General features: G+C 42.8%; 1 protein-coding gene across 1 annotated transcript; it reads right to left on the bottom strand.

The window, feature by feature from the left end:
• Positions 1-3,708: 3,708 nt before the first annotated feature.
• Positions 3,709-27,430, bottom strand: LOC139926759 (septin-2). The gene is made up of 12 exons (XM_071918568.2): positions 27,321-27,430; positions 22,172-22,226; positions 21,612-21,711; positions 21,424-21,510; positions 20,818-20,941; positions 19,172-19,306; positions 18,855-18,972; positions 7,965-8,066; positions 7,616-7,761; positions 7,323-7,406; positions 7,152-7,209; positions 3,709-5,548 (listed from the first exon to the last, which is right to left on the bottom strand). Exons 2-12 carry the CDS (start codon positions 22,196-22,198, stop codon positions 5,483-5,485), a joined length of 1,047 nt encoding a protein of 348 aa, XP_071774669.1. The 5' UTR covers positions 22,199-22,226; positions 27,321-27,430; the 3' UTR covers positions 3,709-5,482.
• Between the last annotated feature and the right edge of the window lie 132 nt (positions 27,431-27,562).

A 27,562-nucleotide genomic window follows, 5' to 3' on the forward strand; every position in this document is an offset into this window, starting at 1 on the left:
GGCCCGTTATCTATCAAGGCGGCATACAGCTGTAGTAGAAACAGCCATTGTGAATTCTGTATCAGCCGTTCTCTCTGGTCTGTGATGAACACTTTCACCAGTGAACCTCTGCCCACACTGAGCAATCACCACATGGGATTGTGAGTAGGTCAGATAGTGTCGTCCGCTCCTTTGCATCAAGTGATGAAAATGGATTTTTTTTTTTAAACTCTGTTGCCTGGCAACGCAACATCATATGAAGTGACATGAACGTTTAGGCGATGTGAGGGAGGGGGGGAAGGACCAAAGGAGGGAGGAAAAGATTGAGGGAGGCAGATATGGAAAGAGGAAGATGAGAGGAGAGGAAGAGGGACGGAATTCAGAGGGTGTTATAAAAGGATTGATTTAGGATTGATTATCAATTGCAATTCTCCTTCTCTGCAACACGATCTCAACATTTAGTCACTCCAAGCATCATAACAGGATTGTCTTTCTCATGCTTCCCAGCTCTCTCCCACCTCCTCCACAGCCTGGCTGGGCCACAATACAAGATATTTTTCCCAACAGAGACAGATGCAGTAGTGTATGTGGGAGTAAAGAATGGATGACAGCCAGCAGTAACACTCACATGGTGTTCAAAAAAACAACTACTATTATTATAGTAATACTGTGTAGTGTTGTAAATGTTGAGCCTCTGGAAATGTCTGGAAATGTGTGAGTGGATTGGGATTTATATGAGGAGTAAAATTCAGCAGTTATTTTGATCATGATCTTGTTATTTTTACTGGGAAATGGTCTTGTTTCTGCACATACTGTACATCTGTAAACAGACTTCACTGTTGCGGCCGTATTAATCCAGGTTTTTCAGCAATCTGCTCATAAGCTTGTGCAGTGTGGCGGTGATTCCATGTGACACCAGTGTTTCCAACCACTGGATTTGGTCCGACTCCAACTGTTAATTCTGGGAGAGGGCAAATCTGTCTGCAACCTGACCAGCTTATATCTCACAGCCATGAGGGGGGTGGAGAGGCACAAAGGCTCCCAAGGAGGAGGAATACTAGGAAAATAAAAAATAATAAGATGGAAACCACTTCTAATATAAAAAGAACACTAAAGACTACAGAGAAGCATGTGCATACTGTAGAGATAAGAGACCTATTTTTTAGATTTCTTGCTTTTATTGTTTTATATACTATTTATACTTTTTATATACTATTTACTCTTATATACTACTTTCTTTATATACTACCTATAAAAAGACCTATTCCCTATATTTTAACTTTTTATATACTAGCTTACTTTTATATTTTGTGTTGTTTTATGTTTAATGTGACCTATGAGAGCAACCCACTAAGTCTGATTCCTTATATGTGTAAACTTACTTGGCTAATAAAACTAATTCTGATTTTGATTCTGATTCTTTGAAGCTAACAGGTGCAAAGAAGAAAATGTGCAGGCATATGCATATATTTATGCTTATAGTGTGCATGTATTGTAGAGGCATATTTATTGTTCAATGGACTATATATGTATTTTTATCTTTGTGGCTGTTAGCTTGAATTAGTAATAATAGTGTTCTTTTTGCATGGTTCTCCTCTCATTATTTTTCCAGTTTAAATCTGAATATCAAGCATGTTGGTGGCTTGAATGGCCCACTTGAGTCATGCTGTTGATGGATATTATTCTATGTCTATTAAAGATGGGGTTCACTGAATCAGCCAACCTTAAAAAATGAAAGCACATCCATGCCATAATATACATGCAAATGCCCCTATCTGTTATCAAACACTACAGCAGGAGGCGGAGGAGGAGGAGCATGGTCATCGGAGATGGTGCTAAAGTGAAGTGCGACCTCCCCTGCAGGCTCATGTGGCCGCTGTGTTTATAAAGTGGAGGATGGGTTCACTAGAGGTAACAACAGGAGCACAATGTGATCTGAAGTGCTGCTGGAGGTGACGCTGACAATAAGGTCAGTCCGTCAGATGACTCAGTGCTTCACTTTGGTCTGACCGATAATCGTTCATTCTAATGGAAGCAGGTCACTGGGCTGCCGGATGAGAGGATGGAGGATGCAGCCCTTGGGTACCATGTTGCTGACGCCTCTTCAGTGCCAGCGCTGCTGAAGCCGGCCTGTTCCGTATGCGTCTAAAAATGAAATCTGATCCCCTCGTCAGTGTGATGATGATGATGATCACCATGGCTGCTCGGAGCATCCTAACGATGCGCAGCGCAGGATAGGTTAAAAACCTGGCTCTCTGCGAGACGCGCACATCGAAAAATGCCAAAATACGCGATTTTAAAACATTGAGAATCTCGTGGCATTGCTGTTGTTGCTGCTATCGAGGTCGTGCTGCGTGCGGCTAAGGTTTCGGACAATGCTACATATTGAGAATGACATTTTTCAACAGCACCAAAATTGATCAAATAATACATTTGATGATTTCTCTTACCTCCGTGCTATCATCTATTGGCCATTACAGGATGGATGGGAGGAGGCGCAGGTGCAGGGATGCAGAGCGACGCCCAGGGAATCAAAGAGAGAGAGAGGGACATGAAGCAATCATTACATTGACTCTCAATCAGCCTATACCGACGGCAATAAAACATTCCTTTAATCATGCTCACCTGTTTTAATCGGGATCCGACTTTTGTACCTGATGCTGCTCGTCATGTTAACTGCTCTCCTCCCTCGATTTACCGAACCGACGGCTCAGAGAAAGCAGCCGCTCTAAAGCGCAGAGACGGGCAGAGAGCAGGAGGGCGGGGTGAGCTGACAGCGTCAAGTCCCTCCTCCTCACTATATGGTACGCAGGCCCAGCCAGTCCCGGTCCACATGTCAGATGCTGTTAACCCTAGAATGCATGACGTCACGGGGCAGGCTCACAATGACCTTCACTGAAATCAGTGGAATTTATTAAGAAGGCCTTTCATCTTTATGACATAATGTTTTCATTAGAATTATGTTATTTGTCATTTTTCAGCTGGGTTTATTTATCCCTCAGAAACAAACTGTTCTGCCCCCCTCTTTTACTGAACTGATTTTATTTTAGTTTTTTAATGCATTATTTGACCATAACAGTGATATCTGCATGAACCTGAATACAATTTTGAAGGAATTTTTTTAATTGCCAATTGTATGTGGATGCAACATACTTTTTAGTATTGAAGAAAATTCAGAGTATAGGGCAAAAGGTTGCAACGTTTTTGTATATTTCATGAAAAAAGTCCGGAAAAGATCCAACGATAAGATGTAAATATTATTTTGTAGAAAGATTCCCATAACTGTTGCAGTCTTTTTAAGCCTGTGATAAAACTCACTCAGTGCTGTGTGTACACACACAGCTTTCGTGTTCGTGGCAAATTTTTGCTCAGACATATTCACAAATCCTATGAACATTATGCAAATAGCTATGAATCAATGTGACCATGTGACACATTACATACACTACAGGCCATATACAGTATCTAGTGTTTTACATTAAAAAGAATGAGGCTCTTTGTGACCCTGCTCATGGAAACTTGGGGGGTCAATACAAAAACAATTCTCTGAAAATGCACTGAAGATAAATTTACATGGGTAAGAGGTAACAGACAAGAATTTTGAGGAATACATGGAATATCAAATGATAAAATATTTTTATCGTACTGAGGGTTTTAGTTGCCACAAATCCTTCAAAATCCCCAAATTATGTCAGTCTACCATTTGAATGAACAAATGACAACTTGTGCCTCTAAAGAAACTTTATTTCAGCAAGAAATACAAAAACAAAAACAGACCTAAAAACAAGTCTCTACTGACTTATGGTTAATACTGTCTGTCTTAATAAATTCAACAGACAAAGTTGCATATAAGAGCAAAGGACAGATAGAAGAACAAAATAATGCCAATGTCACACCAATGACTGCACAGTAAATGGCACTGCTGAACACACATAACAGTTAGGATGTTTAGTCTGCTGGTAACAGGAGCAGGTTGGCTGGCATAACACATACAACAGTTGCATATTGTAATATTCTGTTTTTAAAAAAAGACAAAAAAGAAACAGGAAAGCCCATATATGATGAAAGAAAATGACTCACAGAGCTCGGTGCCAAATAGGCAAAAACCTCCAAAACTGCTCCTGTAGTGTACAAATGGAATATCGCACTTGAAATGACATCAGTGATGCAGATAAGGACGTGTACGTATGTAGATATTTGACGTGATCATTTGGTTAGTTTTCAGTCTGTAGAAGTGGAATGGCACTGGCAGCAAGTTTCATGCAGTACTCATTGATAAATACAACATAACAACAACATGGCACTTTTATTCAGCTTTAATGTGATCCTATATGAGCTGGATCACTCAGGACAGAGGTGATTTTCATTTAGCACAGCCATAACCCAAATGCAGGAGCTGACTTTTAATCCTCGCAATCTGAGCTCCATCTAACCAACTATTATTCTGCTCGTCTGTCTTTATAACTTTTTATATTTTTTTGACCTATAAATAATAGCCTACCAACCAAACCAACTTAAAGATTTAGGGCTGAACACAAACAAGGACAAATATTTTGTTTATCAGGAATTCCAGACTCATAAGAATTCCTCATTCCTCTAGACAAGGACACAGATTCCCTCATTAATAACAGAGACGACAGTCCACACATACCTCTCAATGGTGATTTTTATACTAATAGCATTATAAAACTGGAACAAAGAGTATTCAGCTCACATTAACCTTGTCTGATCAAACTGACGGAGAGGCACCAAACGTCTGAATCCATTAAGAGGAAAAGGCGTTTTGGTTATGGAATTATTTCAGAAGCCAATAGACAAAAGATGAGAAACACACAGTTATATATATTTTTAGGATATTTAAAATGTTTTTCAAAACATGATGAACAGTCATTACTTTTTAGATATAGTGCTGTAAATAAACTGAAAATTAACTGTGCTATCTGAAGGACGCTTCACCAACTAATGCCAGGACTTAAACAAAACAAACAATCCTTACAAACATTTTTGTAAACATGTTAGTGCTGACCGCAAAAATCTCTGACCCTTAGTACCGTTATCACTGGCAGCTCTGTGGAACATAATTTAAGACCAAAGACCAAATAATATATATATACATCAATGGTGATCATCCAGTATCCAAACATTTTCATGATCACCCTTATTCTAATCCTGTCCGATCCCACACAGCAAACTAGGACACACGAAACAGGACAAACAGTGAGAGTCGATTCATTGACTTGAGCAAAGTGTCGTGATACAGAGGAGAAAACGTTGACGCGGTGCTCCTGAACAGCTGATGGATGGATGTTTGGAGGAAAGGGAAAGGGGGAGGAGTGCAGAGGTATGTGGATAATGGTGCAGGCCACACTGTTCCTGGATACCTGGGGTCACGGGTGGGAACTGAAGGCGTGGCGGCAGGGAGGGATGGATTCAGAGCAGGGCGAGCGGGGTTGGTGGGGATGGAGGGGGCAGAACCCCATGCTTCCCTTCTGCTCAAACCTTTTCACTCGTCCCCTTTCATCTTCATCTGTGCCTGCATCTGAGCAATCATCTCTTGCATGCGTCTCAGCTACAGGGAGTAAATAAAACAAAACAAAAAGAAGAAAGGATCACAATCAGTTTTGGAGAGTATTAGTTTTAAAGTAATAACCTGTAACCTTTTCCATATAAATAAATTTCCGTTTTCTTCATCTCTATCGCCAATCATCAAAGTTTTACATTTGCTAAAAACCCCAGTGGAGGGTAGCTGTTTTCAGGGGAAAATCCTCTGGCAGCAGAAACAGTTTGTTTGGAATAAATAGAAGAAGAACTGGGTAGTTAGCATAAGCAGTGACAGCCACCATAGCTGAACAGACAAAGAAAGAGCGCCACCTACAGAAACTCAAACTTGATCAACAGAAAATCCAAGGAAAAAGACGTCACAGTACTGGACACACTGTTTGATTGCCAAGTGATCTCTGGGAAGTGTAAAAACACCAGAGCAATGACCGCTGAGCACCAAAGACGTTGCCAAATCTCACCCCCACAGGAGATGGCTTGACTTGACTTTTTGCAGGGGCTGCTTGTCATTGTTTAGTAAAATGTAAGTGTAATTTAACATGCTTCAGTGCATATTAATTACTCAGCACAGCATTGTTGTAACAGCAGTAGATGAAATTGATGCCAAAAATAAATAACGAAAAAGTAAACAACTTTGTTTGAAAGTAACAACTGGCTAATTTGAAAATTAGCTGATTAAATGAATTGAAAAAACAAACAACAATGTTAAGTTACTCATTAACACACAAAATAATAAGTGTGTTGAGCTTAATTCCTAACACCAGTCAGATACTGTTTAATAATCAACAGCCATGTGCTGTTCTTTAATGTGTATCTCCACCTTGTGGCTGATGGTGGAACTTCCAGCTTTTCACACCAATGCAATGGCATTATTTTCAAAGTCTTTTAGTGGGTCTTATGTGTCTGGAAAAGGCTGAACATGTCTATTTAATCCGGACAACTGATGTAGTGTCAGGTGTATCTGGCTACTCTGAACAATCAAGTTGTTTCTAAACAACCAAAAGGCAAAGCTCCTTTGGTATTCCAGAGTTTCTTTTTTAGCTGAATTCAGGTTAGAGATAGACTGATTGAAAAGATCAAAGAAATGCAAGAGCATATTAGTGGTAAACAACCAAATCTAATCTAAGTAATTTATATAATCCACCCACCCAAAACCTGACATCATGTAAGGAAACAGATCACACAAACCCACCCATTCCTGCAGCTTTGCTCTTTACATTACTGAGGTCATTCCCACCATAAAACTAGGCCAGAACATCCAGGCAGGAAGTGATGTCATATCCTTGCTGGGCATCGGTGTTTACAAACAGCTCTAATTACACCCCACCCAGTCACTACTATACATTGCCCTAGTAACGCAAACAGACCAATCAAGAGCAGCCAGGAAACAGTTTAAAACCTAATGACAAGTGCAGGCTGCTGCAGGTAAACAATTGATATGAAGATGGTGGGGATGGAAATAAACCATACTTTTGTCTCTCCCTTGATAAAATGTAAACATACTTAAAGAATTAAAATTGTTAATAATATTGGTTTGAGCTTGAAGTGTGTGTGTGTGTGTGTGTGTGTGCGTGAGTGAGAGAGAGCGTGTGTGTAGGTGTGTGTGTCCTCACCTCAGCCTCTTTCTGTAGCAGGATCTGGTCCTTATCCACCACATCCTCCTCCACAGCTCTGTAGAGACAGAAAACACACATTAGTTACAGATTACTGACGTTGGTTCAGATACAGCAGCTCATCCGCTGTTCAATTCACAGAAAAAAAACATAAAAAAACAAACGTCTCACCTGCCGGCTCTCTTCAGCCTCTCGGAGCGGAAGTTCTCGTAGTGCAGGTCCTGAGTTACCTCCTGGAGGTCTTGCATGTGGGTCCTGCAAAAAAAAAAAAAACATCAGACACACAATCCTGTCTTCACACACTAGGAGGCAGAAGAGATTTTCCAAAGACTTCTCCAAAGATAGCCTATAGTGGACATTTACAACCAGCTTTAAAAAGGCAGCGGTTCTGCTTTTTTTTTTTTTAGGGACTATCCTTCCCAAAATCCAATTTCTGAAGCAGTTTTATTGCCAGGGAGACTCACACAAGCATGGTGCGCAGTTTGAGGAAGTCGTTGTGCTCGGGGTTCTCCACCTCCACCACTCCCCAGGGGTAAAGACGGCCACGGATCTTCTTCCCCTTAACCTCGATCAGCTGGTTGGAGCCAATCACAGCAAAGGGAATGCTCGCCTGGGAGAGGGAGATAAAGGGTGGAGGATCCCCGGAGAGAAACAGAGATGGAGGGAGGGACACGGAAACAGATATGGAAAATAAAGGTATCAGAGGGGGGGGGGAGCAGGCAGTGGAGGGAAGGAAGGGAGAGAACGGTGTCTATCACTAAGCCGGCAGATGGAAACACCAAACTAGCAGCAGGGTGTGCATCCCTCTCTCACCTTGAGCACTCTGGTCTGCTCCTTGAACTCCTCGTCTTCATCAGAGTCAGCGTCAGGTAGTTGGTAGATTTTGATCCCGTGCTCCGCGATCTCATCCAGGATCTAGGAGAAGGAAACATGGGAGCAGAGGGTGAGCCTGAGTCGGCAGGGTTCACGACCTCAACATGAACTCCTGACATCCCACCGCACAAGACAAACATGACTCCTCAGCTTTCACTGCAGATACTGTCTGAGGCTCAGCTTGGCTTTCTACAAGGTGTAATCTGATCAAACTGCCCCATCATTCAACCATCTATTAGTCTCCTCATCTAATTATTATAATATCCTCTCTGTTATTTCACTAAGGATTTCTCTTAAACTGAAAATATGCGCGTGTAAGCCTTGATAACAGCCCCTTACTCCTGAAAACGCATTCTTACTGCTTGCACAACTTCTACTTGATTCCAATGGGGCACAGATTTGGTAATTTCAGTGAATAAATAAATATCTACATTTTTAGTAACCTTTGAGCTGTATGAACAAACTGCAGCTCTGACCCAAAAATGAAAAGTAAGAGAATAATAACTAGACTAAGAGGAGGAAGTGGGCGAGCACCTGTTATTGCAGCGGCGCATTTAATTAAAGTACCCCATGGAGGAAAAGAGGGGCGAGACAGAAAGGGTAGGCAGGTGAAAAATAATAATGGTGTGTGTGTGTGTGTGTGTGTGTGTGTGTGTGTGTGTGTGTGTGTGTGTGTGTGTGTGTGTGTGTGTGTGTGTGTTAAAGTTCTGAGAGAGTTAGAAGTTCTCACCCTCCTTTATTCGGAGGCCCACCGGTGAAGAAAGCGCCTTTGTTTTAAATTGTTTCTTCACCGGTATCTAGGGGACAGATATTTATTATTCTAAACATCAAAGCTGCATTTTCCTTTTGTTTTCCCAAGAGCAGAATTTTAAATTCACAATGTAGTCTTATGTAACGGGGCCAAAAAATGTCAAGTGTTGTTTTCCTGACTTTTTTGGGGACTTTCATGTCACGTATAAAAAAGGACAGTGGTGAGTCAGCCAGGAGCCTGGGAAGTGAGAGCAGGTTTTCCTATAGAGCGGGCTACTGTTTGAGCCCTTGTTATGGCTGTCGCTTGTTTTCTCAGTGAGCTCCGAGCACAGTGTGTGTGAGATAGTGTGTGTGGGGAGAGTCGGGTATTGTTGCGAGGCAGATCTAAAAACAAACAGACTTTGCAGGACTCAGAGGAGAGCGTGACATAGGACCAGAGCCCCTCTCTTTCACTCAAACACACACACACACACACACACACACACAATTTACAGATCCAACATGGCGACTGGATAAACATCACTTTGGTGGGGCAGAGCATGGAGAATTTTTGGAAACATTGCACACAGTGGGAAAATAAACATATCTGAAACAATGGCAGGAAAAAATGAAACAAACAACAAATCCAGTTACATGAATAGAGGAAAACGGAGATAAATTCTGAGAAAAGTGTGATAAAAATGAAAAATATGAAAAACATGGAGCTGGAAATGATGAAAGAACTGCGATTAAGAAGCAACCTGTCCAATGACTAACCGTGACAAAGCATTTCGCTGAAAGGACAAAACTGCTTCCAAAGCAATATGTTTTACCAACAATAAACTATCCAGAAACAACATCTGGTCATAGTCCGTTGTCTGCCATCATCTGTTTCCAGACCTTGCTAAGCCGAAAGCTGCAAATGGCTATTTACCTGAATTATTCTGTTCCGTAACATGTGTTTAGCACAGCCTGACACCTATAATCAAGACCTCTCAGGGATGATCAGATGTCAAAATCACTGCCTACTCTAAATCCCTGTTGTCTCCTGCTGATTTAGTGTAAACAATGTAGGCCTTAATCCCTAATGTTACACCAGGCTCTCTTTCTCCCACTTGCAGTTGTGTATTTTCATTGGCACTGAGATGTTGGCAGTGGGAGCCATTTTGATTTTATGACCATCCTGTTGGGCTATAATACACCCCCTCCCCCCCCCCTCCTTCTCTGTCTGTGCTGTTATGGTTGGCTGTCCAGGTCCACTCAGTGCTGTCAGGGCCAGAGACAAACAATGCCACACAAGACTCTGCCTCACTATTAATTAGAAAAGGAAGCCAGAGATTTATCGCCTTAGGTTTCTGGCTCACATGATCAAATATGACGTACTGTTTATGGAAATATTCCCTCATGTTGGGCAGTAATGATAAGTATGAGGGTGGAGGCTGATGCTGTCCGTCTAGAAAAGTGGTAAGAAATAAGATGAAGTGTAGTTGAATCATGCCAGGCACATGTTTTCACAGTGTATACGTGTTCTTAAGGCTCAGTACCCTTCTAGACATAGTGGTATTAAATATAGCAGTCAGGACCAACCAAATATAGCATACCTGCAAGTCTATACATAGATATAATTACTCAGGGAGATGTCGTGGGAGACATGGCTAAGCAGTTTTTGGCAAATTACACAGTAGGTCTAACCAAAACCTCCAATCACAATGAAACAGGGTGCAAACCCTTCATTACAGGGATCAACCGTTTCATCACGTCAACCTGCCAAGGGAATAATATTTTCACCTGATTTGCTCATTGTCACAAGCAAACCCACAAAAATATTAGTACAACTAAAACACCCGCTAAGCGATGAGAAACGCATCCTGGACAAACAGCATCTGAAGAAAACAAATGGCTGACAAGGAGCGAGCAAAGAAACAAAAGAGGGGATTGAGGCGAACACTGTCCAGTATGAGATCAGCCTCACATGCAACAGGTAACCACATGCAATAATATACACACACGTACACACACACACACACACACACACAGAGTCACAAACACAAACGCCTTTTGTAATACTGCTGTCGATGACACAGCTGAGGCTCCTCGGCCTCCTCTGGCCTGGCATGGTGTGTGTCCATTAAACTAAAACTACCAGGGAACAATACTTGGAAGTGGAAACATGTACCACAGCATTCTTAGGAAATCAACAATGCAGAGTGAAAAAAAAATCTGCAAAACAAAACAATCAAACGGCATCTCTACACTAATCAACCCTGATTGAGAAGAGCAAGGTTTGGGAACCCATGGAGAGACCAGGCCAGGGTGACTTTTTCTTTATGTGGGCCATGGGAATGAAATGTTGCATCAGCACCATTAGAGTTAATATAGCTGATTAGCCTTCATTTTCATTTAACCTTTATTTCATACTCAGAAAACACCTTGAGGGACAGGGCCGTCTTTTTCCAAGAGTGTTGCATTTATTAAAAGGATAATTCCAGCCATGGTGAATGTTAAGCTCATTTTCTAGAGAGCCCTCTGTCCCCTATGAAATTCCTGTGTTTTCTTTGTGGAAACCTGAAGCTAGATGGATTTTTTAGAAGTCCTATATTTTACCTATATTTTTCTAGATTTTGAAATGGGTCTGGCAGCAGATAAAACACAAGCTTTTCATCATCATTAGGTCCGACTGATTGGTGCGCCTACATGTAGAAGAATAAAACTTACTTAGCACCTTATTCTAAATCCATTTAATAGGAAATGCTTTCAGGTGGATAAACTCTCTTCGTCAGCTGAGAGGCTTGAGATGAGGCGAGATGTAACCACAGAGGACATTAGCGATTGGCGAGATGTGCCGGAATTATCCTTTAAAACAATCAATTAAAAAATCCACATTTAAAGTCAATCAGGTTCTTTATCAGATTCCTGAATTGTCCAATCACAACCAAAGCATCAAGCTTCAGGTTTGCTGCACTCTGTTCCAGGTACATGGAGCGCAAAATCTAAAAGCCGTCGTTCCAAGATCAGTGCAAACCAAAGAAACATGGAGCAGCAGTCAGTCTGGAGGGCATTTTTGAGTACACAAAAACAAATGCTGATCTCTTCACACAGAAATAAAGGGCCAGCCTACTTTCTGATAGAAAATATAATGATGAGTACCAGCATCTCCAGTTATAAACAGCGTCCAGGTGTTAAGAGTTTAGGCCTTTTAAACATCTGGCCAGGGACAGCAGATGAAAACTAGCCTTTCTGGCTAACTCTGGCTCATTTACAGTTTGACTGTTGATTGATGTGCATTGTCCCTGAAAAAATAAACCAATAAATAAAATATATAAATAAGAGTGAAGACAACTGTATGTCTATAAATTACATTTTTCTATAGAGAAAGCTAAGATTCATTCTCAGTTTTTTAGGTATAAATATGGGTCTTAAAAGTAAATTCGTCATCAATCCATTTACCTAAATATTTACACTCAATACGAATAGCATTAGGAGGACTGTAAATCTCTGTATCTGCAAGTCACTGTAATTAGTATTTCTAGCTTTGGAGAACAACAAATATTACAAACACAAATTACAAGATTACAAAATGGAGAACATAAGTCTGGCAGCATGAAAAGAAAACGCTGACTCCTTGCTCGATTTCTACTAGGGGATATTCTCCAAAAAAACAAAAACACAACAACTACGGTTTCAAAAGTTAATTTGCTAACCTTAAGACCCATGAGAACAAATGCTTCTCTCTTGCCAGGGAACGCCTTGAGACTGAACTCACTCTCTCCTGCCTGCAGGGAGTCTGGGGGGGCGAGGGAGCCCCAACAATACCTGATCTGAGGGGGGCGGAGGGATTTAGACCCCCGTACCAACCTCCTACACACACACACACACACACACACACACACACGCACACACACAGCGCTCAGGCCACTCAACAGCATCAGTTTCTACACACACACATACTACGCAGACCCTGACACATACTGTACCTAGTCGCAGCACAGGGAAAACAATACCTTTCTGTGCAGAGGATTAAAGATGGCACACACACACACACACACACACATTCCAGATATATTCAGTCAGAGTCAGAGCTCAGACTGAGTAATGAGTGGACAGTCCAGACTGGAAAAGACCGGACCAGAACAGCTGGATTTGTTCTAGCAGGAGGTACTGTTGGAAAGTACAGAGGCAACTAACATAATAACCATGGTAACAAGTAGGCATCATATGAATAAGAACGACAAACACACACACACACACACACCCTCCCTCCCATTGTCTGGACTAAGTATTAGTACAGTTAAGACCACCCACCTCTCGCTCTGATCAAAGAGCATGGAGAGGAACAATCAGGCTATTCATGTAATCTTGTATTTAAGCGAGATTTAGACGGGACAGGGCGAGTTTAGGATTTCTTGCAGCTCGGTCTGGTAATCAAAAGGCACTTTCCCCCCCAAAAATGTGACACAAATAAGAACTCAACAGCATAAAGTGACTTGAGGCGAAGTGAACGGCCCGGAAACCAATCTTTTCAAGTTGGCTCTCAAGTATTTCTATAGGAACTAAGAAACCCACTGTTTTCACACTGTAGTCGGCCGGTACCTCATTCACTTGAGAGCACATGATTGTGTGTATTAGAGCGGCTCGTTCCACGAGGGAAAACACATATTTATTGTTTTAAAATCTGCAGAAACGTGGTGCATGCCCTGGCACAATGACTGCTGGAGGGCAGAAAAATAAATACATCCGCGTGTTTGAAACACTGGCAGGAAAAGGACTGGGCACAAGTCGACCAGGGGACTCTCACACTCACACACACGCACACACATGTACGACACAGGACCATTGAGGTAAGGATGAGGTAATCAGCACTCAACCTTTACTCCCGGGCGTCAGCCAAACGTTGTGCAGCAAGCAAAGCCGAACCAACACAGCAGACCCACATAGGAACAGAGCCGAGTAATGTGTTAAAAAGGAGGGAATTGGAGTTGGACGTCCAGCCTGATACACGATTACAGATCATTAATCAGTCGCCTAATCATTTCCTTCTCTAACTCAACAAAGACTGACTACTTATGTTTGGCCTCTGTTAACATTGCTTCGCTCTCTGTGATTGCTATTCAAGGAATCCTGGTGACAATACTGGCCGGTGCGAATAGGCTAGCGCTGATAATGTGTCCCAGCGGGGCCGTAGAGCCGGTTCACACAGCTGGAGCCCGCCGGAGAGCGCCAGGGGGAGACGACAGTTCGCCAGACAATGAAGGGAAAACTGTGACAGCGCCTCGGCCGGGGTGAAACACGGCAGCCGAGGGGACAAACAGACTTCTTCTGGGAGGGAGGGAGGGATCCACATGGGGGAGGAATGACGGAGGAATGACGGGCAACACGGGAGGAGGGAGGGGAGAGAGGAGAAAGGAGAGGAGATAGCAACAGGAGAGGGGAAATGAGGAAGGAGACAAGAGATGCTGGGAGAGGGCAAGGAGGGGAGGAAAACAGAGGGGGACAGGGAGGAGGGGAGGAAAAAGGGCCGAACTATTGTCTGTTGCCCTGTGCGAGAACAGAGGAGGAGCCGGGTTCTCTAGCCCTCGCTGACCTCTGGCTTAGGAGAAAGGCCTTCAGCAGGAGGGTTAGACACTGAAATCACACGGACCGGGGGTGACGCCAGTGGCAAGACTTCAACTGGTTGGCTTCCGCTAACCTTTCCCGTAATTTCTGAGGATTTAATGAAACTTCGTCACAGCCCAGCAGAAGTGTGGAGATGATTAAGCTGCCTCCCCGTCGAACAAGAGCTCTGACTGTTTCACATTGAGCCACTAGCTGATGCAGATCAAGTCAGTGATTCTCAACTTGGGGGTTGGGGCTTCGCAGGATGATTTAAAGAATGAAAAATTCTATATATTTGGAATATACTATTATGTTCATAATCAAGTTTTTCTGTAATTATGAATCAAGTGAAACTGTAAAATTGAAATTGTCAAAAAAGGGGGGAAAAAAATACCCTACTATTTAGTTTCATAATTTAGTGTTTTGTTTGTGCGTTCATCAAGCCGACAGCCACAAGCAGGCATCCTTTTGTTTTTCGTGGTCACCAGGAGTCCAGTCCAAACCAGCTGCGTACCGTCCTGTACTTTCATTTTAAAACAGAAAACAACCAGTAAAGTAGTTTGAGACTAAAGCCCTACACAGGATATGACTACAAGGTCCCAGACTGAGAGGATCAGCTCCTCAATATGCCCTGCTCAGGGAAACTTATGAGCTACAGACCACTGTGACCCCAGTGAAGGAAATTGGCATTAGAGAGAATTAAAAAGGAGGAGACAAAGAGGTAGAGGAAGAAAGTAAGAGGCAGAGGGAGGTAATGCCAGGAAAGGAAGGGACTGAGGAAACAAGTGAACTGGGAGAGTGGGAAGCAGAACTAAGGGGATGAAAGCTGAAAGAGGGGAGGTTTGTTCACTTTGTCCATAAGCCTGTACTACGCAGGGCAGCAGGTTGTGTCTTGTCGGTGGAATAGTCTTGACACATTGCAGGAAACCTATATTGTTCTCTACAAGCTGTTTCCGCCTAATAATACAAGAAAGGGCCTGGACCGACCCTAAGAGGAGGGGGGTCCCCATTTAGTGAGAGACAAATGGCTCAAAACGGTGAGAAAGTGACCTGCAAAAAAATGAAACAACAAACGAATAAATATTGGGGTAAAAACACTGGGGGTTATCAATCATTCTCCAGCACTAGGCTTTCTGGCAGGTTCTTGGCTGCTGTCTCTCTGACCTCAGAAGGAAGGTCCGCTGCTCGGCTCCACTGCGCTGTACGGCAGGAACCAGGCACGTATACCTAAGCACCACTTCACTTAATCTGATCTAACGAACAAATAATCGAGCGGGACATAATTGTTCTCCTGAGAGACACTTACAGAGTTGAATGAGCACTTGCAGTAACGCAAAGCTTACCATTTACAGTGTTGTCAGATCAAATCCCAGATAGGACTCCATGTAGAAATGAAATGCTCGGGCAGAATGTAAACATTCCCCAGACAGTCAGGCTGTATAGTGGCACTGCTGCAGCCTACTTTTTTACAAATTGTGCTTTTTTACAAATTGTGCTGAAGATAAAAGTTGTGTATGTCCCAAACAGGAGATAGTAGGAATAATATGCCCCCCTTAGGGACAGCGTGGTGCCGTGTCTAAATGTGGAGCTGATAGCTGGATTAACCCTCTCTATTTCCTGACAATAATGGCCTGTCCAGGAACTCACTATCATTAGATAGAGTCTAGCTAAATTAAATCATCTATTTTTAGTGTGTGGTATACCAGCTCTCTAAAGAGCTGCGGCATAAAATGGGGAGGTGGTGTAAAAATATATGTGCCATCTTGCTGGATTTGTTGTGTTTGGATTTGAGTACTTTGAGTACTACACACTGGCCTGTGTGTGTGAGTGTGTGTGTGTGTGTGTGTGTGTGTGTGTGTGTGTGTTTTTGCTGAACCCAAACGCTAATTGCTCGTTAGCGGACAGTGGGAAATGTCTGTTAATGGAACACTTAGTGGAGCATGTGAACCAAGCCTATTGGACAGACAGTGTTTTGGACGGTTGAGTAGGAAAGAGGAAAGATCAGAGTGATACTGTCACAGCCTTTTCTGCTCTCCCTCTTTCATCCTTTCCCATCCCGCCACTATTGGCTACACTTTTATAAGATGTCTAAAAAAAACGAAAAAATGTGAAAATATTATGACCAAAAGTCGATCAAAATAGCTGAGCGCAGTGTATTTTGCTGGCTGGATAAGAAAGTCAACAAGTTCGGGGGCTTTCTGTCGTTTGGGGTGGGGGTCAGTGGGAGCAGGAAACGTGGTTTTGTTCATCTTAAGGGCCAGAGGAACAGTCAGAAGGTTCGGGGAAGGTCACCACACAAAACACTACTACACAGTACAATTCAGCTGATAAGTCCCTTAAGGACAACACAATGGAGGAATTTCACCTTTGATGCTGGAGCGACTTGCACACTACTGTAAGTATGAGCATCACTATTGAGCTCCAGGATTATCAAACTGTACTGAGTGTGAAGTCCCGTTGTCTTCTTTAGAAAATACAGGAAGAAAGACTGTGTGTGTCCTGGACGCCCACGCTGTGACCCTGTCTTTCCTAAGATGCTGCGTCAGCGCTTTCATGCAAGCTGACTGTAGGAGCCTTGAACAAAACAGACTCGCTAAGAGAGCAGAGCTGAACTGAGCAGCACAGCACAGCCCAACGCCTGCCAGACCACCGTCTCCAAGACCTGAAAGAGAGGCGAGCGGGGGGTCTGGGACTGAGCGTACAGGTGGGGAGACGGGCTGAGATCTAATCAAAACACGCAGGCAGAGAGGGCAGAGTTGAGCGGGAGGAGGTGAAAAAAGTAATATGCAACAAAAGCCATTATATTGCTCGCATTTTTCTGAACCCAGAAGTCAAGCATGGCAGTCTATTGTGTTAACCGTGAAATTGTTTAAATTGCATTTCCAACGTTTACTTGTTTGAAGTATTCTTGTTTTTATGTGTTACCACAAACTGTAATAAACTAGAGGAAGAGTGATGTATTAGGTTAAATATGGCTTCAATTATTCCATGAAACAGTACAACTAAAAAAAAACTTAAGATATACTGATTAAAAAACAGAGACTTGAAAATATTGAAGCTCAGGATTATAAATCCTTGGACTAAATCATGGGTTTAATAGAAAATACTGTATGTCAAATGTGTTACTAGAGTATGTTTTTTGCCTATTTTGTTATTGTATAGTCATGTGGCACTAATTTACATTCCTTAATGTGGGATGTGAAATGAGATACCAAATTTTGACTGGGATGATCCTTGTCTTGAAAAGTTGTTACCCTTCTATTGCTAATCTCATGTATAATCTATAATGTAATTTAACCTGTTTTACAATAAGTAAACATGTTTACTTATTTGAGTGAGGCAGAGGTAAGGAAGTAAAAAACAATCTCTAGAAATAATCCTTTGGGAAAGAGTAGGAAAAATTTCAACAAAGCACATTTTCATAAACTCAGATTACTGAACGATTAGCAGTAGAGACCCACAAACGAAGCTAGAGATAAGTAAAGGGCAGAGACAGATATCCACTACAAAGACTACAATGGAACGATCTCATCTCACTAGAGGATTGTATCAACACACACACATTTTCCAGCCGATCTGTTCCTATCTGCAATCTGCAGACACAGCATCTGTATTTGATCACAGAGGTGTTTTGCTTAGAAATCACACCCAAACTTAAAGTCGCTCAGAACATAAAAGTTATAAAAAGGGTAAGATGTAAATCACAGCCAATGGAACGATTGTTCATCAGACTGGATGGCAGAGAAGAGAAGAGATGTATCACTGAAGCAGGAAAGCCCTAACTATATTAACTCTAGTTAATATAGTAATATAGTAATATAGTAACTCTACTGCATGGGGGAGGTTATCAGCTGAACACATCGCTCTGGAGGAGTGTGTATGTGAATGTGTGTGTTATATCACACCACCGTGCGTCCCTCCTCCGCTGGACAGCAGGAAGCCGAGGAGCGTGCAGGCAGACAGACACTTGGATCTGTTCCAGTAGGAAGTATGTGGGACGGGGTGAGACTGGGTTATATTATATACGCCACTTCTGTCCCTCCCACTCCTTCCTCTCTAATGTCTTCCCTCCCTGCCCTTCTGAACAATCATCAAAAACACAAAAAGTAAGCTATACACCTCTGCGAGCACACGTGTTTATTCTCACACAAACACACGGATGTCCGACTTGCAGAGCTGCCTGCGACACGGTGCCAGTGAGGGGGGGCGGGGTAAGTGATTTTGCTATTATTAGTGTATTATTCTGTGATCTACTTTCTAATGGCTAAACCATATGACTGCAAAGGGACAAAAACAAACACATAACAGACCTCTGAAGCCCCTCACATCCTGGCAACAAGTGCTTAGGCATTCCAGCTCTGGTTTCATTAAAGCTTTCATCAACTCTGAGGCTGTATCTGGAGAATTTAGGCGGAAGATCATAAAGAAGAGATCAAGAGCAGTGGGCATCTTCAGATCCACATTGCGCGTGTGTGTGTTTGTGTGTGTGTGTGTGTGTGTCCGACCCACCCTCCTCTTGAGGCGGTCCCTCTCTCTCAGCGTCAGTGTGTCAGCCTTGGCAATGACAGGGACTATGTTGACTTTGCTGTGGATGGCCTTCATAAACTCCACATCCAGAGGCTTTAGACTAGAAAACAAAGAGATAATAAGAAAAAGACAAAGGACAATTAGGACAGAGAGGACAGGGGACACAGAGGAGGAGGCAGTTGTGAAGAAAGAACAGAGAAATTGAGAGCCGAGAGAGAAATAAAGGGTGATTATGTTGGATAGTGTGTAGCAAAATGGCTAGATAGTATAGGTGTCTGTTTACATGTGTGTTTGTTTACCCGTGTCCAAATGGAGATATGAAGTAGAAGCAGCAGTGCACCCTGTTGTCCACTATGTGCCTTCGGTTCAGCCCGCTCTCATCATGGAGGTACCGCTCAAACTGATTGTCGATGTACTGGATGATGGTCTTGAAGCTGAGATCATAAACAGACGTAAACATCTTTTACCCACACAAAATAATCCTGTAAACACTATTTTACTAAACAGTTTTTATGTCTTTTTGTGCTCTACAGTTCCCAGAGGCAGCAGGTTATGAAGGCGGCATTCACACACACTGATCCCTCTAACATTTACATTAGGTAGTTAGTGAATGGTGCTGCCTATCTGACGTTCCTGTAGTTTTATGACGACATAGCCTGATGTCCACTAGGGGAACATTTGTGGATTAGCACATTCATTTTTTGAAATCTGAATTTCTGTAGGGATGCTCGCCCAGGATTATGGCACAAGGGACTGATAGATCACATCCTGCATATTGGTAAATGGGTGCACCTAATCCAGTGGTCTGCAACCATGTAACATTGAGACCTAAGTGTATGCAGGTTTTCATTACAACCAAACACTACAGCAGCTGATTTCAATGATTAGGACACCTTCAACTAGAGAGGAGGAACTAATCTCAGCTGGTGTAGCGTTTGGTTGGAATGAAAACCTCCATACACATGGCTCTTGCTGGCATGTGGTTGCAGACCACAGACCTAATCCATCAGACACCTGACCTGCTTTTGTCCATTAAGAACTTCCACCATGGCCACCAACCATGGCCAGATTCATTAGCTAGACGGCCCACATATCCCTCAGTGGCAAACCAACATGCTGCTAACACTGGCCTATGATATACAAGCTGGCCACAGACTTCCGCTCCATGGTTAAGTTCCATGGTTAATCTGGTGAATATATTGCATGTTGATTGTATTAAAAAAGCAGGTACCATCCCTTCATCTCGCCCCCTGATCATGATTGATTAGTTGGGGTGATAAAAGCAAGTCTTTGAGCAAGGTTAAACTTGTAAAAAACTACCTGGCTGCACCTGACTTAACTAAGCTCTGTTCATTTGAAAATGCTTTGTGTGCAGTCCACAATTCTTATGTGCTTATCAAATTTGACCCAATCCATTTACTACTACTTTAAATTATGAATTATGTAAACGTTGAGAAGGAGGTCACAGACATATACTGTAGAGAGAAAGAAAAGGGGAAACTGATGTGATTTTGTTTTCTGCTACTTGATCTGTTTTGCTCTTTTTTCCCCAGCCGGTAGCCTAAGAGAGTGCGTGGGTCCAGAAGTGAAAACACAGCCTTGTCAGGACAATCACCAGGAAATGGATCTTTGACAGTGAGGAGGCGAGAATGGAGGGGGAGGTTACATCGACAGTACTGGCATGAGAACCATGCCACACATGCAAACACACACACACACACACACACACACACACACATACAATAAAAGGAAATCTAGACACAGGGAATGCTGCGGGAGGAGAGGTAGGAAATGGGGAGTTTTGGATGAAACTTGAGAAAGGGAGTTGTTGAGGACAGGAGGGAAGGATGAGACAGAACTCTGGACAGGAAACATGTCCCAAGCTATTATCACCCCCCCCCCCCTTCCACACACACACCCACCCTCCCACGAGACACAAACACACCAGTCCTGGCTGTTTATGGCATCTCCGTATCCAGGGGTGTCGACCACAGTGAGGCGAAGCTTCACTCCTCTCTCCTCAATCTCCACGGTTGATGCCTCGATCTGCACAGTCCTCTCGATCTTCTCTGTGGAGCGAAAGACGGGTGGGAGACATCAAAGAGGGAAACAGGACAGGTACCAAGTAGATTCATAACTTTAACATCCAAAACATGATCCTATTATGACATGAGGATTATGGTTTTAATATACGGCCTGAGCCATGCGTTTAGTCACACCATCCAAGGTTGCAAAACAGCCCAGTGAGCAGCTGCGCCCGCAGGCTTCAGGAAGGCGCACACGCATGACTAAAAAGTAGTTCTCCATCCAAAAGGGTTAAGTGTTTTTTAATCTGTAAAAACGAACCAGGGAGGGTCTGGTGAGTTGTTTTCAAACCACTAAGTCATAATCTAAGTCAAGTCATAAGGAAGGGAGGGTTTTTTTTTTTTTGACTAATGCAAAAGACATTCCCAACATTCCTGTCGAAATAATGCTCTGCAGGAGACATTGGAACAGACATTTCTCTATTATTACAGTGTGTGTGTGTGTGTGTGTGTGTGTGTGTCTGTACCTGCGGCACCAGGGATGTAGCGTTCGGGGTAGAGGTCAGTGAGAAACAGGCTGTTTATCAGTGTAGATTTGCCCAAACCAGACTCTCCTGAGAAGCAAAGAAACGAACAATACAGCTTTTTTCTCTGAAGAAATCATATGAAAAACAAACAAAATAAGTAAAAACAAAAAAAAACAGTGATCACCCACCAACGACCATGAGGGTGAATTCAAAGCCTTTCTTCACCGACTTTCGGTGGACTTGGTTTGGCAGGTTGGCAAAGCCGACATAACCTGCTGCCTCTGGGAACTGCAGGGCACAAAAAGACATAAAAACTGTTTAGGGAGACATTGTGTCACAGGATGAACTGATCCAACAGTAACCGTGGGATCACAGAATGCAATAAAAAGTATTAAGAACAACATTTTTTTATCTTCTTATGGAGGTGTGTGTGTGTGAAAGTGCAAGTGTGTGTGTGTGTGTGTGTGTGAGAGAGAGAGAGTGAGATTGATGGTGATGCATAAGATTTGGACATTCCAAAGGGCAATAAAGCCGAGCCATGAAACACTAGCATTTATACAGGATATCCTCTCTGGATGCCTGCGCAAGGGTGTGTGCTATGAGCAATGGTACGCGCGTGAGATTACAAGTGGCATGAGCGCTAATCACCACCGCCTTATTAGAAAAGTCTTCTATAAAGACTCAGTCGATCCTTCACAGCTGGGTATGAGAGCTGCGATGTGGCGAAGATTCAGCCGTGTCCGCTCACCTTCCCTTTCTCTCCAGACTGAGACATGGCCGCTGCTTACGGATGTTTGACGAGCCTGCCAGAAGAGAAAATAAGACATATGAAGGCAGTCAGATAAGCCGCTTATCACGGTACAGAGCGCCTACCCTCCTACTGTTAATAAACTACTTGTTCCGCTTGTATGAAGCATCTTAATTTAAAATCTTTCTTAAAAATTAACGATTTCAAGATTCAAGATTTCCTTAAAAAAAATGAGTTGCACAAATTCACTTCAAGTCCTGTACTGGGGATATAATCTCAAATACTTAGGTTTTTATCCTTATGTCATGTTTTTTTTTAATCCTAACTAATCACTTAAAATTGTTTAGGTGTTGCACAATCGTACTTAGCAACAAAAAAAATGAGAAGAAACCATAAACAGCTACTTAACTTCAATAAAGTCTAGATATGACTTTGATATGAGTTTTTTTTCCATCCAGGAGAATGAAGTTGTGCTGAATTAAAAATAATCCTTATCAGAAAAACCACATGTTTCTGTTTCATATACTCATCAAGTTCTTCCTCTGTCCAATTTGGCCTTCTTTTACTTCTTTTACATTACTGCTGTTGTGGCTTATTTAGCTTAGTTTAGTTACTTTAGTTTTAGCTACAAAAAAAATCATGGAATCAGTCTGATATGCTTTTTGCAACTCTCAGCTTTTCTAAACTTAGGAACAATAAGATTGAAGTGAAATCTTTGTCAGAAGAACTTGGGATGTTTTGGACAAATAACTCAGGATAAGTTTCTTGTCCTCTGTCCAGCTTGGCCTTCTTTCCCTTTGATTTTCGGCCAATACTCCTAATCTAAGGGATCAGTCTCAAATATTTGTGATAACTCTCTTAGCGAATTTCCTAAACTTAGGAAAAATACAACTTTAAGTCAAATCCTTATCAGAAAAACTTGGATGGGATGTTTTGTGAAACCAACCACTGAGTGCCAATGTGTCTGGATTACAGATACATTACATTCTGCAAGTCTTCCATCCAGCCAGCAGCTGCAACCTGAGGTTATCTTTACATCGCAAATCATCATCAGGTGGCTCCCATCTGAGAATATTTACATTGAACAAATTGTGGCACAGTCTTGCCGTTCATTCTCACTCGCCCCCTTTCCATTAAGTTCATATTAAGACCCTGCATTTCGGCTAATGACCGCACTGTTCCGTTAACCGACACTATCACACTGGACGGAGCAGAGATTAGGAAGTCTGGGCAGCAAGTTCATTCCCAGACTTCCATTATACAGCTAAAGTCCCGTCTATCCCAAGCTATAGCCCTGAGCAGATGACAGAGCAACGAGCCCGCTTGATAAATGATCCACATAATGACTGAGCAGGAAGAACAGGCTCCATTTTATCACCAATACACCGGCCCTTGACAGGTGGAGTGTGATAAGCATTAGAAGGAGGCAGGCTGGCGTGCGCTGCCAAAGGGAGATGCACTCCGTTTACGTAATGTTAGTTTAAAAAGGAAAAAAAAAAAGAAAAAAGCATGGGAACCTCAAAAGACCTTTCTCCGATGGTATGTGACGCACACACACACACACATTAGCGGACACTCGGGGAACCGTTTAACAGCGCTCAGTGTGTTGGATGGTAGCGGGGGCCTCCGCATCTACATGAGAGTGGGCAGAGATCTCTCACTCTGACAGGGTGGTTTCACCGAGCCCGCCGGGAGAACAATGGCTGTTTATCCCACTGGTTCCTGAAGCCTTTCCTATACAGGGCAGCTCAGCCAGGGGAGGAGGGGGAACACGTGCCTCACCGCTGACCACACTCAGGACGAGCCACATGTGGGACAGCGCAGGGAGACACCGATAATTTAGGGTTGGGGTGGGCGGGGGGGTGGGCGGGTGGGTGCAAAGTTATGGGCAAGGGCTGCGGAGGTCAAGAGGTTATCTCAGTCAAACCAGTGGAAAGGCACTGAAACCTTGTCAGCAAAAAAAAAAAATCATTGATCTTAAGAGTGGGCGTCCTGCAGAAGCCACAAAATAGCTAATAATATGACACTAATATAACACAATTAGGCTTACAGAAATAAATCTGAGTGGTATTTCAGTGTCTATGAACATATGAGTTAATGTAGATGCCCGCACAAGAATATGCAGTACACACACACACACACACGCACACACACACAAGTGTTATTCCTGGACAGGCTCTGTGGGAACCAGCATTAGTCCAGCAGCAGATTAATTAAACCGTTCCATTATCGCCGTTGCAATAACACAAAGACAACACTACAGGACAGACAGGCAGGAGGCACGCTTCAATAATACTCACTTAATAATGGCCATTTAATCGGCCAGGCTGCTGAGCTACTTACACACACACACATACACATACACACAGCTATCAACTGGCCAGACGTGGGGGAGATTAAACAGTTTGGGCCAAAAGGGAAAAATGCCACCTTAGTAAAGCCAAAGTCTTGGCATGTAATGCGTATACAGTTGATTTATTAGCTGGAGTGAAGCCATGAAGGGGCAGCAGGGCTAGCAGAACTATTCACCTTCCTGACAGGCAGTGTCAAGGGTCCGCACACCCACTCTCTGTAGATTAAAGACTTTCTGCTCTTATTGGAAACACTGAAACAATCATTTCACACCACGGTGATTTAGTGAACTCAGCGGCATAAAACCACAATAATGGTAATTTACTGGCAACTGATCAGAGCAACAGGGACCCCACGGCTACTCAGTTAACTGAACATAATAAAGAGATGTTTGGCACATGCACACGCACGCGCGCACACACACACACACACACACACACACACACATACACACACACAAGGGTGGAGGGTGGGCAGTGGGTTTGAGGCTTGAATGTAATAAAGTAGTCCTTTGGGGCTAAAGGTAGCAGTGGTGGGCAACAGTAATAAAGATGTATTACAAGTTTGCAGGCCTTGGTTTCAGAAACAGTTTATAATGCGAGCCCAGAGAGAGAAAAAAAGTCACAATAGGCGGAATGAGACGGCCTTTCAACCATGAGGAAACCAGCAGGCCCGTTCATAACACACACACAGAGTTTAAAGCACAGGATGGACCTTTTATGATGATGGGGACAGGATGGGAAATGACCAAAAACACATGGGAGTCAAATGGCAAGAAAATGTTATCGTAACACGGTGCTATTCACACAGCTACTGTACGAGCAGAATAAAGTTTAGATGGAAAAATAAAGTTTTTTTCACAATCTGTTTGTGAACATTTGACGACAGAAGTTAGTCTAGTGAGGCTGCACGACTGTGGGGAAAATCCTTAGCAGATGTTTTGTTGGATAATGTGATCATTGTTATTAGTCTCGTTGATTCGGGGAACAAAATTATTTTAGTGCTGTTTTTGCATCTTTTATCAACACCTTCACAGCAGCTTGACTTACAAACTATGGTGGACATTCAAATGGAATTAAAATGACATTAGATGTTTTAATATTACCAAATTCTGTGATTATTAATAATACAAAACTAAAACTGTGACATGGTTATACACAATTGTGAACCCTTTACTCTAGTCTAACCTACAGTAAAGTAATTCCACACTCATATCATAAGTATCTAGTAGTATAATGTCAGGTGTCACAGCCTCATTATACCTACATACTGCAGCCTAATGTCAATGTTGAGCCATGTATTCATTCTTCTACACACTGAGACAAGCTGTGGGCAAAACAAAATGGGATTGCGTTCCTGGTATCATAATAAAACCGGCATTCGAAGGTACCAGAGTTGTTTTTGAGTTGTGCGTGCCTCCATCCAGTTTCTCACCGAGGGGTCGAGTACAGCAAGGCATCCTGCTGTGTCACATTATTATTTGAACCCCTGGCACAATAGTGCGGTGCCACTTGGATCCGTCGCTGTGACTCAAGTTCTGTTTTTCCGTTCACGCCACGCTACAAAACGAGGGGAAACGTCCCTGCTTGGTTTTGTAGTGACAGAGTGATGTCTTCCCTCTCTCTCCTGTGCGGGCCAGTCTTTGTGAGATAAGGCCGGAGGAAGGGGAAAGGTCAGAGAGGGGTGAAGGAGCTGGATCGGAGGTCCGGCACGTCTTTCAGTACTGACAGATGTTATCCCTACTGATCTGAGGCCAGTTTGGGTAAAGCGATGTTGGTCCTATGGCAGCTGCCAGCCTAAGATTACAGCGTACAGGGTCTGCCATCATGCCCATAATGTTCACCACTCAGCGTGAAAGGAAGTGAAATAATGTGCATGTTTTCACTGAGCCAAAAATACGAGCCAAGATGGATGATAATTCTTCAATAGTGGCCCTCCGCCACATCTTAACTGAGACAGACACACAATGAGAATATATTATTGTTTCCCTGTGTTATTGTGAAGTTGTCTAAACATTGAATTTATTTCATGCCGATGTGCTTTACAATCAAAGGTCAAGAATTAATCGGATGTTAGAAAGCGATTTACTAGTCCAAGAAAGTTAAACAAAAGAAACTTAGAGGAACTGTGTGAAAGTCTCTGCTCTGAATGGTCAGTCTGATATGGTTATTATATGATACTGATTTAGGGCTATGCAGTGTAGATATAATTCCTTGCAACTGACGTCAGGTCTAAAGTAGGGCATTAGGCCAATGATTAAGTTAAAAATGCATTTGAATGTCTTACAATAAGGGCTTTAGACCGGCACTGCTCTGAAAAACTTGCTCTGTGAAGGAGAAAAGTTTTACTTTTGTCTGAGAGTTGGATGGAATATTTTGAGAGAATATAAAAATATAGTTGAGTTTCACAGGCCAGGGGAGCTGGAGAAGTGTATGAAGGCAGGCCTTACGGTTTGAACAGTTGGATGTCCACCACACCCAGTCTGTCAGACACTGTGACTGTTTTTATCAAACATCAACTATGACAATGACATTATAATTTAGTTGTGGATAGCTTTGTTAGCTAACTCCTTAAATACAGATAGCCTGATTTATACTATCCATTTGAAAAACAGAATATGAGCGCAGCACTGCGTTGAAACTTTGTTACATGTCAAACTTTAGCATGCAACAGTTGTTACCGCGGCTGGTGTCATGTTGCCACAAAGTCAATAATACTTCCTAACGTGCCTTCTCCCTCCTTCTCCGACTCAAACTGCTAATCTGTAAGAACAACAAACCACCTATCATTGTCTTACCTGTGCGTAACTTTGAAATAAAGTGAATCGACTGAAGCGTTTTGCCTCTCGCTGCTGTCCCAGCCCAGGAAGGGAAACCCGGAAACCGTTCCCGTCATTCCGCCCTCGTCCCTGAAGCTTTTTGTTGTCAACGGGAAGGAGGCTGCGCCACTGACGCCATTACGGCTCGACGTCTGGATGATTCAACCGTAGGTAACCATGGGTTGTCAGATCCAACATGGCTGCCCATGTATTAGTGTTTC

Source organism: Centroberyx gerrardi, chromosome 8, assembly GCF_048128805.1.
Source record: "Centroberyx gerrardi isolate f3 chromosome 8, fCenGer3.hap1.cur.20231027, whole genome shotgun sequence".
NCBI classification, from domain to species: Eukaryota; Metazoa; Chordata; class Actinopteri; order Beryciformes; family Berycidae; genus Centroberyx; species Centroberyx gerrardi.

Excerpts from the sequence above, each read along its gene's own strand:
- LOC139926759 (XM_071918568.2), bottom strand. The coding sequence starts at position 22,198 with ATGTCTCAGTCTGGAGAGAAAGGGAAG. Across the intron at positions 21,511-21,611 it reads ATTCACCCTCATGGTCGTTG|GAGAGTCTGGTTTGGGCAAA; the intron begins GTGGGTGATCAC and ends TTTGCTTCTCAG. Across the intron at positions 7,210-7,322 it reads AGGCTGAAGAGAGCCGGCAG|AGCTGTGGAGGAGGATGTGG; the intron begins GTGAGACGTTTG and ends CTGTCTCTACAG.